The following is a 16,446-nucleotide window of genomic DNA, read 5'->3' as shown; positions in this document are numbered from 1 at the left end:
CTATAAATTTATCGAAATTAGGTTAGTACATATCAGCAGTAAAGTATTTCACATAAGAATATAAAGGTTCACTTTTAAGAGTTTCAATTTTAACTCATAACGCATAACGTTGGTAAACATTGGGAATCGAGGATTTACGCCGCACGGGTTATTGGGAGCGAAGACAGACAGCGATGCGCGGGGCCGCGTCGAGGCGTTGTGTGCGCGCCGCGCTGGTTAAAGCGTAATAGCGCTCGGAGCGTTCATTGCTGAACTAGCGTTGCGTGCGGCATCGCGCGCGTCGGTCGAGACGGTGAGTGTGCGCGCTCGTCGTTGCGTAGTGGCGCTCATAGCGTGCTCTATTCAAACGGCGATGTGGAGATACAAAATATAATTTACTTATTGTAACTTATGTGCTGGGGCGACACATGAGGTTTATAATAAAGAATACTAATTTGAGAATGGGACCACTTTGAGTACAAGGATACATTTCTTATATTATAGGGCGATACTTTCTAAAGTCTGAGAGCGATTTATGGTTGAACTGACAATTTGGCTGCTTAGGCGGAGAAAACCGCGCATCCCTCGGGATGTGTTTGGTGAATCTTTGCTTGAGATGGCTTTCAGTGTTATTAGTGAACTATCTGACATTCTTCTGAAGACTTCTATCATTCCGTGGTGATTGCAAACACTTACAAGGTACATAAATGCTGAAGATGGGATTAGGCCTGTGGATATAGTCTCCCTCGCTTCGGCGTTTGTATCGCAGTGCGCCTGGCTCTGTTTGGCGTCTGACTATCAGTTAGATGTTAGATAGGGATTAGGCCTGTAGATGCCATGGTGAGCCTTGTTCATTCTTGACAATAGTTTGCTATGTTTGAATTTGTGATTACATCGGCGTGCGTTCACACATAGTGCGAACGTATGTTAATGGGGTTGCATTCAAGTATAGTGGATGTTAAATTGAGTTGTAGGCCCATGTACTAAATCTGCAGTGAGCCTGGCTCGTCTTTAGGATTTAATTACATTGGAAACTAGAATAGGATTGGCTAGCGATGGCAGATCATACGGCTATTTCTGGTTTTGTCTTGTTCTGGTATCCTGTGTTTACTTTTGAATTATTTGCTGGTATGCGTTGGAGCGCGTTGGAAGACGCTTATGCGAAGAAGACCCAGTGCCTTTGATGCTTTGTGATACTGTTGTGTGGCTACTGTTCGTTGGTATTTTATGTACTTAGTGTCATAGGATACTAAGGGAAGGCAGAAGCTCACCGTACATGGCGCGGAGGGGCTATGTACCATCATTTACTTTTTAATTCCCCAAGTAAATGATGCCATCCTTCCAAGCTTCTATCCCAAAGGGGTTAGCAGTTTGGAGCAAGAAGTCTTCAAATTCGCGAACTCCGTAAAGTCGTTGGCTTGATAAACGCGGTTCAATACGTGAACGCACATTTTGAATTGCCCCAGAACGGCATTTGTCTTGTCAGACATACTCGAATGCCTACTTCCAATACGCGAACTCCGTAAAGTCGTTTAGGCCTGATGAACTCATTATTTCCGATACTCTAAAAGTTCTTGGTTTATTATGGACACAACATTTCAAGGGGTCTTACTGCTATACGATACACGTGCCACTTTAAGGGAATTAATTTAAACCGTAACCTTTGGAAAGATTCGAAGGAAAAATAGGGTAGAGTTTTTTAAGACCTCGTCAGTTTAGTTACACCATGTGCCTCACTTATAAAGGTGAATGTGTCCGAACTTATATCTAATTCTGCAACATCTGCCCATATCCATTGTTGCTCGTCACAAAAGTTTTTCAGCTCCTTACCAAAGCTAGCAGTGGGGTGTGCATTGAAATCCCCCAAAACATATACTGCTGAGACATCAGATTCTTCAGCGATAGCACTAATTCTTGCTAAGCAATTCGTGAAGTCGGGAAGATTATCTAGCTCATCTGTTGGCATATACACATTGAAAACTAAAAATGACCTTAAATTTAATGTTATTCTAATGGCCATAATTCAGTCAACTGAACAATTTATTACAGAGACGTCAGAGAATCGACTTTTTCGCCACATAATAGCAAGACCCCCATAGGGTCGGCCGCGTAATACGCCAGCTGAAACGTCAACCGAAGAAATTGCAGCACACGCAAATTCACTATCTATGCTATGTACAAAGTCCAAATCATGCGGCAATAACCACGTTTCCTGGAGAACTACAATATCTGCTTTACTACATAAATCGCGAATACATTGAACCGACCTTTTGATTGATTTACAATTAAAAGATATTATTGTGGTATTAGTAATGGGCGTATTATTCATATTTACTTATTAGTAGAACCGTTCTTAACATTATTTCGCTCTCGAAAAACTCGATATTTGACACCTTCTGACCAAAACTCGTTTTTTAAATACTGTTCTAGTTTATTCCGTGATACCTTTATTTTAAACGAGTTAAAAGACGTTTCATATTTTTGATTTTATATTAATAGTGCTTTGCAGACAAAAGTCACCGGATGGCACTAGATGTTACGATTTAACACAATGTACATTAGCATCGAATAATTACTGTTCTAACTATATCACAATCACCGAATTAAATATCACGATTAAGAAACTACCTACCTATCTCAAATAATAATAATTAGCTAAGCTATAATCTGATACTTAATTAATTTAACGCGAGAGAGAATTATGAACAACAACAAAATGCGTGCGTGTCAAAGTCCAACTCTGACAACTAAAATAAAGATGGCTACCTTCCGTAGAGTAAAGCTCATACGTTTCTTTTCACGGAGTCTACAGAAAGTAAGAACTCTTTCAATATCGACCCTCCAATACGGCCATTCTGACATGCGACCGTCCTCGGGCGCTAGTATGTATCAAGCACAAACATTTTATAAACGTCAGAACATCCGCTCGTTCATCCTGACAATCAGCACAAGCACATAAACCACATATTCTAAAGCATGCATATCACAACCATTACAAATAAAACAAGCATGACACAACCCACATAGCCATGACATAGCCCAACTTTATCCATAGTAGCAACTTCTAAAACACACTGCACCATTTGCCATAATAGACTCACCAATCATAATTATGTCTCATAAAACCCGAACTCCAGCAGTACCCCGCTACTGATCCTATCACCTGTTCCAAACACCCACCACACTATACACCAAGCTAACTCCCCTCAGCTGAAAAGGCCACGCAGCCGTCCATCCATTACCGGAACAGCCACCTCGCCGTTTATCATCTAAATGGCCACCTCGCCTTTTAGACAACTCCCTTTTTTTCAAAACAGCTTATTGTTCATTTTTTTTTTTACAGCCATAGCGCAAACGCTTTTCATGCATGTACCACTGTGACATTCTGAAATGCATGGCTCGTGCGTGTGTGAGATTTATAAAAAGTTAAACCGAGAGCTTTAATAGTGATGGCTAATAACATCTAATGATGACTAATCAAAGTTATCATCTATCATTTATCTGAAAATGTAGGTAGTTGTAAATTTTGTCAGGTAAGGCCAATATTAAGTTATTAAAATCAAGCAGAGCATCTGCTGTATTATTTTAAAGTAAGAATCCTAATCATCTAAACAAGCTTCTATAATAATTAGAAGCTAACAACCTAGTGTTTACTTTTATCTTAATGTATAAAATAAATAGCAAAAGAGGGTAGGTTATAAATACAGAAGTAAAACCAACCAAGTCGAATAATAATTAATCATTTATTGAAAGATCTTTAATACTTTAATCTGTATAGACCTATCTGTATTTTGTTGAATTTCTCAGCATAGGTCTATTCATATTAAAATCAATCTACCACCCGTTTCCAAAGGTGTTTCGTTGTGGAGAAGAAATGGGCAAAGAAACTCCACAACACATCTTTTAAAAGCATTACAATGTTCCATAATACATAACATAATATCTAAACATATTTGGTACATGGTTATAATAACTAAACCTTTAAAACACATTACAATAAAATATAAGAATACTTAACTTAGCAACTCTGTCGCCTTTGTTTACTCTGAAGTCACATCACTTCACTAGACTAAGGCTGTAGTTAACACGAGAAGGAGTTATAATACGAGACTGGCCCGTTTATCGATGTGTGTCCCGTTTTTATCCTCTCTCCATTGTAAACAAACCACAGGCCACCGTCACATGACATCTTTAACACTCTCACTGCCAGCAATATATAGCATTGTTCCAGTTCAGTAAGCCACGGAGTCCGCCTGCGGGTCCCAACGTATCCGCTGCGGTAGGCCGTCACTCAAAATGAAAAAATATTGCAGCAGGCCGTGGGGTCCGCCGGCGTCTAGTAAAGAATGCTTTTAGCACGCCGTGGGATCCGCTGTGACCCCCTAAATTCAAATAGATATTTGTACTACTGGCCTGCTAATAACGAAAAAATATGGCTAACATTGGCTTGCGCATATAGTGAGCTACATGTTGAAAAAAAAATCAAGTCAATCGGAGCAATAATTACATTTCTGTGTGGCGGGGAAAAAATAAAAAAATAAAACATTAAATTGACAAACCTTTATTGTTGTAGCACAAAAAGAGGAAACAACATGCATTTTGAAAAAAAAAAATACTATTTGCTATGCTTATTGGCAAAACAAGACGCGCAAACACTGGGCTTCGTTGGGCAAGTGAGGCATACAGTACTTGTTTTTTTTGTAAGTTTCTTCGCCTCTACGCTTGATTTGCCTTCTTGACGTAAACTTTCGTAGCAGTGTATACACTTACGACGTATTAATCGATTGCGATGGTCAGTCAATGGGTTCTTTCCGAACTCATGTTTAGTTACGACAGGGTCGGTAGCACGGCGCTGCTGTAAATCCATCAACTGTATACATAGGTTCTCACGAAATTTCGTTATTGTATAAGTTTTAGTTGTAAGTCTTTTACGAGACTTGTATATCAAGTAGGCATTTACGACAGACGTAGTTAGCAGTAATTCAATTCCCAGTTTTTGAAACCAACGTACATTTCTTCTTAAAGGATTACAGTAACTGCCCATCTGATCTGAAAAGTCTATTGCACTTTTGTATTTGTTGTATTCGGCAATTACTGATGGTTTCAAAGCAGTTTTTCGCCTATTTCGCTTGCTCCGGACTGTTACGAATCCAACTGAATGTTTTGTTGATAACGCGAGGACGTCTCTCTTGTCTTTCCACTTTAAAACCAAAATTCCGTCATCATTTTCTTTTGCTATCATCTCACCTTTATGCAACTTTGTGGAAATAATATCTTTCGGCAACCCTCTTCGATTTTTTCGAACTGTGCCAAGCAAATGCGTAGACCGGTTTAAAAGGGACTTTGCTAAGTCTACGCTTGTATAAAAATTATCGGTTACAATACTTCGGCCCGCATCTAAGTATTTCTCGCTCAGATTCATAACCACATCTTTTGACAAATTTTGGCCAGGCGTCGTTTTCTTACCTTCATATACAATCAGATCATGTACATAACCATTTTCATCACATATTTTGAACAGTTTTATCCCATATTTGTGCTTCTTCCCAGGGATATATTGCATGAAAACAATCCTGCCACGGAAGGCAACCATTGTCTCATCCACTGTTAGATATTCTCCAGGTGTGTTATAGTTCTGAAATTTTTTGGTTATCAAGTCAACCAGACGTTTTACTCGGATAAGTCTGCCAGCATTAGATGACAAATAAAAATATGTATCCTCAAAGTGCCAGCACCGCAGCAGCAATTCAAAGCGATTTCGGCTCATTACTGAACCAGCTACGGGATTTTTGTATAATATATTCTTACTCCAGTAATCAGATATCTTAGGCAGTTTTTTTATACCCATCCATATCAGCAGACCAAGGAATTTTTTAATTTCATTTTGATCACAATCCTTCCAATCTACTAGTCTACTTGATCGTCTCAAAACTTTAAGTATCATAGTTTTATTCGCATAACAGTTAGTCATGGTCACCATCAGGTTAATTATTTCGTCGTCCACAAACAAACTATAATAATCCAGTTCGGTCTTACACGTGTCGGGAATATTTTTTATACCAGATGTAAAAGCTAAAGGGAATTGTTTTTGACGAGAGCCAGTTGGTATACTCCATTGACCACTACTGTCTACCGATTGTTGTACGGGGCGGTCCCTTTGAGTTTGATGTAAACTCTGCGCAGTGACATCTTCATCGGTGCTTTCGCTATCGGAGTATCCATCACTATCGGTACTACAAGTAGATTCCGATGAAGGCACGTAATCAGGATCATAGTCCGAGTCGTCCGACATGTTTTACATACTCTAAAACAATATTCTTCACAAAAAAATTAACTCTAATCCCGAAAGTTGTGAAAGCGCGGGAAAACGACGCACACAGCGAGCCAAGGGGGCGGCCGGCGGTCAACTAACAATTACTTTAGCTGGCGTCACAATGAAATTCTAGAAAATTACAAGCGGCGTGACAGACAAAATCTTTTGGGGACGGCCGGCGACCCCCACGGCCTGCTGGTTAATTTTTCTTTAAAATAAGACCGGCCCTTTGCACTCGAAAACTTGGGGCCCGCCAGCGGATCCCACGGCAGTGAGAGTGTTAATAATTATTTATGTTGGTACAATGCTAGGTACCATTGTACCAACATTGAGATTGTTGACATTATTATTAATTTACTTAAATAATATTATTTGCAACATGTATTGACGGTTTACTTATTATTGTTTTACTACATTAATTAATGCCATACTCTATTGATGATTTACATATTATTTCACATAATTTCTATAGACAACTGTATTTTAAATCCAGCCATATCCTGTCAATCCTAGTATGTTGTCAGTATTTACTTGTCGGACTATGTTGATAAACTCATAGCTAGAACCCAGAGCCGTAAGGCGAGTGAAAAATATCTACTTAATGTAAAAGTTTTGCTTATGTCAAAATGTCATGTGTGGGTTAAGGAACTTTGTGAACTTTGTTAATTAATGAAATAAAACGAATAGAAACATCTCAATTGTATATTTAATAACAGTATCGTAATATGAAAGTAATATAGTGCTACGCGAAACGTTCATGGTCCTAAATCGAACCGGATTCTTTGTGAAACAAACATCGGAATTCTGAAGAAAGTAAAAATTACGCTAAAGTGAGGTTACAATGGATCTTGTTCAAGTCCAGGAAGAGTTAAGGTCACAAATAGACAAACTAAGAACAAATTACAAAAAGTGTTCAAAGGAAAGATTAACTCGTCAGTACATTGAAACTAGATTGCAAGCTTTAAAGTCTAAATATAATAATTTTACCAAAAATCATGTGGAGTTGATTAGAAATAGAAGCGCTGTAACAAATGATTACTTCAGCCAGGATGTATTTGGAAATTTAGAGGAGTTTTATTTAGAATTTAAGACAGAATTAAAGGAAAAGCTTGAGAGTTTTACTGTGAGACGACAAAATGATAGTTCTTTCAATAGTAGTAGTGCCAATGGAGAAAATCATAGTATAAAATTACCTAAAATAACTTTGCCCACCTTTTCTGGGAAATATATGGAATGGCCTACGTTTCATGATCTTTTTGAGTCCCTTATTCATGAAAATTCATCATTAACTGACGTAGAGAGGTTACATTACTTGAAAACACACCTTTCTAAAGCGGAACAATTACTGCGGCATATACCCATTACAGCGAGCAACTATGAACAATGTTGGACACAACTAAAATCAAGATATAACAATAAGCGATACATAGCTAATAGCATATTAACTAGATTAGTGGGACAAAAGGCATGCTCAACGGAATCCTCACACGGGGTGAAGCAAATACTAGATACAACGAGCGACTGTCTTAATGCACTTTCAAATATTGGAGTGGATGTTTCTTCTTGGGATATACTTATCATTCATCTCACTGCGCTAAAGTTAGACACTGAATCTAGAAAACAATGGGAACAGAAAATTAGTAATCATTCAGATGTTTTACCTACACTTGTGGAATTCAAATCATTTCTGGAGTCTAGATTCAGAGCGCTTGAGTTTTTAGAGCCAGTGAGAAGGGAGAACACCAAAGAGAAGGTTGAGAAACCAAAGGCATTTACGGTTACAGCTACACAATGCCCCTTCTGCTTAGAAAATCATTTATTGTATCAGTGCAAGGAATTTAGTAAGACGGGTTACACATGTCAGCAACACTGGTTAGATTACTCGTTAAATACAACTTCTGTGTAATAGGTCTATGATAAGCATCAGGAAGAATGGTAATAAATGTGAACAGTACAATACAATACTTTGAACAGTGGCAACACAGTTGTCTTTGGTTTTGTCTATTAACATGTCCGACCCAGTTGTGTGAGGAATCAAAACTTTTTTTTTTTTTGTACTTTGGAAATAATAAGGAATCTTTGTGTGAACTAAGAGATGTATTGTGTAAAACCTTTAAGATGAAAGTTATGGGAGTAATTGGTAAATTTTTGGGGATAGATGTAAAACAGGATATTAAAAAGGGAACCACTATTATTTCACAAAAAGATTACTTAATTAAACTGTTGTCTCAATATAACATGTTGGATTGTAAAACGTTGCAGTTGCCTATTGATAAAAATTATAATTTTCATATTTTAAAGCGAGAAGGGTCAGAGAGTGTTGAAGTCGAGAATAAATGTAGAAAGTTAGTGGGAAGCCTGATGTATGCAGCCATGGGCACACGACCAGATATTTGTGCAGTCGTCAATATTTTAAGCCGCTATCAAAGCTGTGCATCAGAGCTTCTATATAAACTATTATTAAATGTTTTAAGATATGTGAGAGGGACTATAGACTTGTGTTTAACATATAATAGTGACTGTAATAATGATGTTGTAAGCTATGTTGATAGTGACTGGGGTGGGTGTAATGATTGTAAATCAACATCGGGGTGTATTTTTAAAGTATTTGGTTGTTCAGTAATTTGGTTTTCAAAGAAACAGCCGACTGTAGCATTGTCCTCAACAGAAGCTGAGTATATTGCTTTATGTTTAGCAACTAGTGAAGCTTGTTGGCTAAAACATATTATGATGACATTTGGGTTTGATGTAAACATAACTGTCTATGAAGACAATCAGTCCACTATCAAAATGGCACAGATGGCAACTGGTAATTCGAGAGTAAAACATTTGGAAATAAAGCAAGCATTTGTTAAAGAAAAGCTGGAAAAGAAAATAATTGATTTAAAGTATGTAAATACAAGTGAACAGCTTGCTGACATACTTACAAAAGCATTAGTGGGAATAGCGTTTAAGAGATTGAGGGAAAAATTGTTTTGATTAAGTTATGATTTTATGTTATTGCTTGGTTGTTCAAAATATTTTATTGAGGGGAGATGTGAACAGTACAATACAATACTTTGAACAGTGGCAACACAGTTGTCTTTGGTTTTGTCTATTAACATGTCCGACCCAGTTGTGTGAGGAATCAAAGCGTGTTTTATAAAAGAAGTCGACATGTTAGCTCTGAACCTAAATTATACAGATATTCAAGCTTCCAGTAAAGTACTTTTATTTCACAAGTCCTAACAATAAATGTCACTGATTTGATTATTGTAAATTGGGTGTGTCAACATGCCTTTTGTCAACAAACCTAAAATAAATAATGATTAATATTAAGATCATGCGATAGTCGCCATCCGCCTTGTTTGCGATGGCAGTGTTATAAAAGTACCCTACCACGACAGGGAGGGGACAGTTGATTGTCGTGATCCGATCTGTGAGGTTCTTCAGCCCAGCGCAAACAAGGACGGTGGCCTATACTAAAGTTAAGTATTCTTATATTTTATTAGCATGTAATCATTTGTTTTTTATAGTCTACTTGTGATTGTTATAACTGAGTACCAGATACGTTTTAGGTACTGTATATTATGTAATGGTAATTGTAATGTTTTTAAAAGATGTGTGTCGTAGAGTTTCTTGCCCTTCTTCTCTACGACTAAACACCTTAGCGAAATGGGTGGTAGATTCATTTTAAAATAAATAGACCTATGCTGAAAACTACAATTAAATTATTGTTTTCCTTACATCACAAAATGTAGGATTTTGTCGGGGTAATCTGAAATGGTGCTGACATTTCAGAAGCGGGATGAAATTGACGCAAAGCCCACTAAAACTAATCAATTTTTTTTTTCTCTCCTATTTTGAAAAATACCCACATTTTGTGAAGCCAAAATTGATTCTAGTTCCTGACAATAATTTTGTTTTCCCTTCTGTAGTGATTGGGCAATGCTCATATTATGGGATCGATGCATCATCAGCAAACGCTTGATGGATAGCATCGACTCCTTGAGGGTATTGCATAAATTCTCCTTATTTTTGCTGATTGAATAACTTTCTTATTATTAAATGGTCATATTTCTACGCGCGTTCGTACGTCCCCATATTTGTGGGACTTTTATTGCCTCGATGTTATTGTATTGTTCAGTGTACCCTTCCGAATAAGATGTTTTGGAAGACGAAACACTCCAGAGTGTTAGTGACCGCGCCAGCCGGCGCCGATGCAGCTGCGCCAGCCGGTACCAATGCAGCCGTGCCAGGTGGCGTTCGCGCCGAGCGGCGCCAGCCGGTACCGATGCAGCCGCGCCGAGCGGCGCCAGCCGGTACCGATGCAGCCGCGCCGAGCGGCGCCAGCCGGTACCGATGCAGCCGCGCCGAGCGGCGCCAGCCGGTACCGATGCAGCCGCACCAGGCGGCGCTCGCGCCGAGTGGCGCCGATGCAGCCGCGCCGGGCGGTGCCCGCGCCGAGCGGCGCCGATGCAGCCGCGCCGAGCGGCGCCGATGCAGCCGCGCCGAGTGGCGCCGATGCACCCGCGCCGGGCGGTGCTTGCGCAGAGCGGTGCCAGCCGGCGCCCGCGCCGAGCGGCGCCAGCCGGTGCTGATGCAGTCGCGCCAGGCGGCGCCCGAGCCGAGTGGCGACAGCCGGCACTGATGCAGCCGCGCCAGCCGGCACCGATGCAGCTGCGCCAGGCGGTGCCCGCGCCGAGCGGCACTAGCCGGTGCCGAGCGGCGCTAGCCGGCGCCGATGCAGCCGCGCCAGGCGGTGCCCGCGCCGAGCGGCGCTAGCCGGCGCCGATGCAGCCGCGCCAGGCGGTGCCCGCGCCGAGCGGCGCTAGCCGGCGCCGATCCAGCCGCGCCAGGCGGTGCCCGCGCCGAGCGGCACTAGCCGGCGCCGATGCAGCCGCGCCAGGCGGTGCCCGCGCCGAGCGGCGCTAGCCGGCGCCGATGCAGCCGCGCCAGGCGGTGCCCGCGCCGAGCGGCGCTAGCCGGCGCCGATGCAGCCGCGCCAGGCGGTGCCCACGCCGAGCGGCGCTTGCCGGCGCCGATGCAGCCGCACTAACTGGCGCGCACATAGCCGCCGGAAAAGCCAGGTGAAAGATATCAGTTTATTTTTTCCGAAACTCTTAGATGTCTTGAAGTCTATGAATCGCTCAGATTCTCTTGATGAATTTGACTCTGCGAGAAAAGAACAAACTAAATTAATGTGGCTTCACAAGTTAAACGACTACGCTTCAATTATGGACGAAGCGAGAAGCAACTAAGTACTTTGCACCACCTAAATTGCCTGAAAGGGCGCAGTGATGGTAGGAATAACTTTCGTCTGTTCTCTTCTCGCGGGGAGAATAGCAGGCTAAATTTGTAACTGCATTTTCTCCGGACGAAAACTACGGACAGATGTGACTGACCAATAAGTCGCTAGGCGTGCCCGATTTGGGGATTCATTGGACCATTCGTTGGAGGTCACTACAAATTGAAATAAAGTCTGTAGTAACCAATCTCCCAATCCTCAGAGGATTTGGGAATTCAGTGGTACACACATCAGAATGGTTAGGTTAGGACCCGTCATGTGCCACGTACGACGTAGTGCACACGGAACACACATGTAGCACACGTAAATAATGAATTGCGTTACGTTTGTCATGTTTTTAGAATTCTTCACAGATAAATGATGATAATATTAATGATGAAATCACACTGCCAAGGGCCACTGGTAGAGATCTGTCACATAGATAAGTGCTACCCTGTTCATTTTTACTCTCTTCTCATTTTATTGTAAATGGTTTTGGTACAAATAAAATAAAATAAAAATTAGATGAATTGGTTAACAGTTTGAAAATAAAATCGAATGTAAGATATCATAATACATAACAAAGGAAAGAAGATAAGAGAGTGTATACATAGTCTTCAATAGCATTTTGCTTATCCAATACATATATGAGGATTAAAAATAAATGAATGTTTATATTTTATTAACTACTTTAACTAAATAGGTCACTGGTAATACGAATTAACATGTTGGTCAGTTTGAGACTATGGTAACCTCTAACAACAATTACATCATTCACACTTGGCTCTTCTCCTTAACATTACTTCATATTTGGTGCTTCCTGGTTCTCTGTTACTTGATGTAATCGTGACCTCATGCTTCCAAATCTCAAATCACACATCCCAGAATTGAGAACCTTTTGACCCCATAAATCTTCTAAGTCAGGCATTTCGGAAGGGCCACTCAATACCTTTGAAATTATGTTGCCTGAACTGCCAATGCTTTACTAACAGCAATATAGAATCTCTCTTTTATTTGCAATCGATATATTTTAAAAGGCCATGCCCTTTTAAACGAGCGAAAGTAAATCCAAACGATATGTTTTAAGTATCATGTAGGGCAATGGACTAAGGATTCCTAAGGAGAATTGAAGTAAGGTTATGGGATACAGTCAACGTCACACCAAGCTATAATTACGTTTGGACTAAGTTAGAAATATTACCCGAGGCCGGGAAGATGAATATTTATATCCTAATCTAACTCTATACCTTGGAAAATATAGTATTCATTTAAATATCCCAAAAAGTGCGACTACTAAACAGGTAACAAAAAAAAAAATAGACTGCTGTATTCATATTCATAATCATAATCATAATTTATTATTGCAAGTACGCGTTTTATAGGTGGTACAGCAGTCAGGTCACAGTGTATTTACCATTATAATGGTGTGCAATAGTTACCTAGCATCTACAGTTATGTTAATTACATGAATGACAATGACAATCACAATAAACGGATTGAAAAGTATTATTACCATAGAAAATATACCTATTATACATATACATTTACTACACACACTATTTTATACATATTGATGTGCTTCTTGGCGTATAATAATGATTCATAAATATATAGACATGGTAAGGTTAAGATTTTTAGTTCCTTAGAATACGGCTTCTAAGAAATAATGTGCCAAAATAAAATAAGAAAATATCTTGAATAATATTACAGTATCTAACAATACCATTTCTCACTTTTATCAACCCATTTTGGTTATTTCTTTCGCTCTCTAAATTATCGACAGTTATGTTAATCTTTCGCAAACATACTTGAGCACTGCTCGCTTGATATTTTAAACCTATCCCATTAACTATTATTTAAAGTGATGAAACTTATTTAACGTGGCAGAAACTATGAACCGTGTAGAAACAAAACAGGTTAATATAATTAATTGATTGAGAGTGTTAGGGTTTTATACTTAATGAGTAAGATGGATATATAACACCACTATTCCAGCTAAATGCGCGTGTGTAAGAAATTTAATACTACATCGTCGCTAATATCACACTCACACATAAATGCGTGTTATTATGACCTGCAAGCCTGTCATTTTGCTGTTGGAACATGTGTTGTAAAAGCGTCGCGTGTGGATTAAGGTTGAAGTGGAAGTAGAGCTCTCCATAGAGCCAGACAATACGATCGTACCAGTCCTGATGGGACGATCTTCCACGGAACAGTCTAATGTTATTAGTGGAGATGTGACAATTTGCACATTTTTGCAGGATAGTAATGAAATGGTTATTGTACATAATCACAGACTTACTAATTACTTTTAAGCCAGATGTTACGTTATTTGGAATATCACTAATAGATGTCTACACTGATTCTAACATAACAGATAATGTGTGTGTAGGAGGCAGAAGAGTTTCAAAAGTCGTAAAAATTGTAAAATAATTATACCCTAGCTCAGTTTTGTAGACCACATGAAAGTCTTCCAGTGAATCCCCAAAGGAGAACCCATAATTGACTAGACATGTGTCCGCTATAGCTTAACTTAACTGAAAACTGCTGCCGTGCCTATAGCGTACCGTGTCGTTGTTGTCGTAGCTAGCAACGGTTATCATAGCTACCATCTATGACGAACCACCTGACAACGCAGCGCTGCCAACTGGCAACTGACAATGCATTGTTTGGTTTTTTTTGGTAACTAGAAACGCAATAATTATGCCTTCTCTTTCTTTCTTTCACTGAAAGCTGAGAGGGAGAGGTGATTGGCTACCGGCTTAGTAACTAGGAACTTGATGAGCCCGGGCCGACCTTGTCTCTGTTACGCTAGGGCTTAACTGTACAAGTACTTGTCCATTACACTTTGATCTATCAATCTTAATACAGTTGGCCTTGGAGTTATGGAGATGGGGTCCTCTTTGGTTTATCAATCTTCGTGAAATGTTTTTGGTTAACTGGACTGTGGCAAGCTTTTCGTGCAGGCGTCCACTATGGTTTGACCTGTGTCAATGATCATTATAGTTGGACTTTGCTGCTATGAACTTAAGGTTGTGATTGCTTCACGATGTTCATGCAAGTAAAATTGGTTTTATTTTAGTGAATATGCGCGCGCTAGCTATTCGGACGGTATTGATACGGCGGCTAGCTTAGTTACTGCAACGGAAACCGCTGCGCGTTGCGCATATTAAATTAGTTGAAACACAACTCTCATACCGATATTCGGCAACGGTTATCAATATCGGTATTGAAACTAGATAACTGTTGGATAACCGTTGCCAGAAATAGGCAATAACGCCCATCTTTATCATAATTGACCCATTTAATTAAAGTAGCATCATTATTAGCCAGTTTCTTCACGAACATGTAAACTGACGCCACGCAAAGCTAAATGACACATTAAATAATCATCTAAGTTTTCAATTCGAAGCGCTTGAATCGCTTTTAGCGAATGATCAAACGTTTCCACAAATAAAGTAAGATTCGCACTTGTATCCTTATGCAAAGGAGTGAAATTTAACATTTTATCGAGATACCTATCCGTAAGCGCCCTATTGTCCTGATATTTTTCCAACAAGCTTTGCCACACTAGTGGGTAATTAGCTGCGGTGATAGGTAGCTTCTTAACGAGGTTAAGTGCATTGCCTTTTACACACGAAAGCAAATAATGAAATTTATCGATTTCTGTAAAGTCTCGGCTATGTACGAGCGAATGAAAAGTATCATAAAATGTTGTCCAATTCTCTAATTCGCCATCAAACTCGAATAATGTTAACTTTGGAAGCGACGGTTTCGTTAATTCACTTTTTTCTGACATACCGCCTTTTTCTTTCGCTTGATATTTACGCGCCAGCAAACTACAACTCTCATATAAACTTTCAAAGGCATCTAATTGCGATGTAGTTGACTTAATACCAGGCTTTAATTGCATATCAATTTCCAAAATTTCCATAATCGTATTTTCGAATTTAGTTCGAACACTATCTAATTCCGAGAACTGAGCTAGAAAGCTTTGCATCTTATTCGAATCATCTCTAATATTTTTCGAATAATCATATAGTTTTTGTGCTTTCGTGAATAGGTAATCTCGTTTAAAATGCAATGTTTTCAACTTTAATTCAAGTTTCTCTGTCTGAGTGGGTTCGGCCATGTTTGTTATTTACCGGTCCGACACCTCGCACACAAAAGAATCTTATGGTTGTTTCTAGCAATAATAATTACGAATTATTGATTAACTAGTGAAATATACGTAAAATACATATAATTATTAATATTTTAGAATAGAAATAAATATATTTTACGTAAATAATAGAATAAATAAGATAAATATTTGGAACTTTCAAGGTTATTTCAATGTTATCACTGGTTTTTTTTGAAAATATATAACTTAATCCGGCTCGGAGGCCAGAAATGTTGGAGAGCTAACGAAGGACCAATAATAATTATAAAAATTAGGAAAAAGGGTGTTCAGTTGCTCAGAGTTTCCCAAAATCTACAACTTACAAAACTACCACTTACCGCTTGATTTGGAACGTCCAAAAATCACCAGCACACAAAGGGATGGGCACGGCACAGCACAATTGTCCACCGGTGGGGTAAAACGTGGGATTCGAATGTTTTTGTAGTTGTATTTCTCACGCACGGCGTGGGGAGACGCTCTGTATGTATGTACGACCGTGACGCACGGTGACTTGCAACGGACAGTTAATGCATCACTAATGACGTGTGATGCGAATATTGCGGTCCAATCTACCAATCAGATTAGCCCATGTCCGGCGCGAGAGTGGCTTGTATTGCTAGCTGAAAATCTCGAAAAACAACTGGCTTTACTGAACAGTAATCAGTAAAAGTTATAACTTTTACTTGGCCATTACATACACTTCGCAGGTCGTGGGGAGTTTTTTTT

At 39.5% G+C, this 16,446-nt stretch overlaps 2 protein-coding genes across 2 annotated transcripts; one reads left to right on the top strand and one right to left on the bottom strand.

Moving 5' to 3' along the window:
* Positions 1-1,678: 1,678 nt before the first annotated feature.
* On the bottom strand, positions 1,679-6,551 carry LOC117996080 (piggyBac transposable element-derived protein 4-like). The gene is made up of 2 exons (XM_034984082.2): positions 4,750-6,551; positions 1,679-1,935 (listed from the first exon to the last, which is right to left on the bottom strand). The coding sequence occupies exons 1-2, from the start codon at positions 6,269-6,271 to the stop codon at positions 1,679-1,681; spliced, it is 1,779 nt and encodes a 592-aa protein (XP_034839973.2). The 5' UTR covers positions 6,272-6,551.
* Positions 6,552-7,133: 582 nt separating this feature from the next.
* On the top strand, positions 7,134-8,198 carry LOC117996079 (uncharacterized). Its single transcript, XM_034984081.1, has one exon. The coding sequence runs from the start codon at positions 7,134-7,136 to the stop codon at positions 8,196-8,198; it is 1,065 nt and encodes a 354-aa protein (XP_034839972.1).
* Positions 8,199-16,446: the final 8,248 nt, after the last annotated feature.

Source organism: Maniola hyperantus, unplaced genomic scaffold, assembly GCF_902806685.2.
Source record: "Maniola hyperantus unplaced genomic scaffold, iAphHyp1.2, whole genome shotgun sequence".
NCBI lineage: Eukaryota > Metazoa > Arthropoda > Insecta > Lepidoptera > Nymphalidae > Maniola > Maniola hyperantus.
The sequence above is the reverse complement of the archived record's forward strand: the minus strand, read 5'-3'. Positions and strand labels throughout refer to the sequence as shown.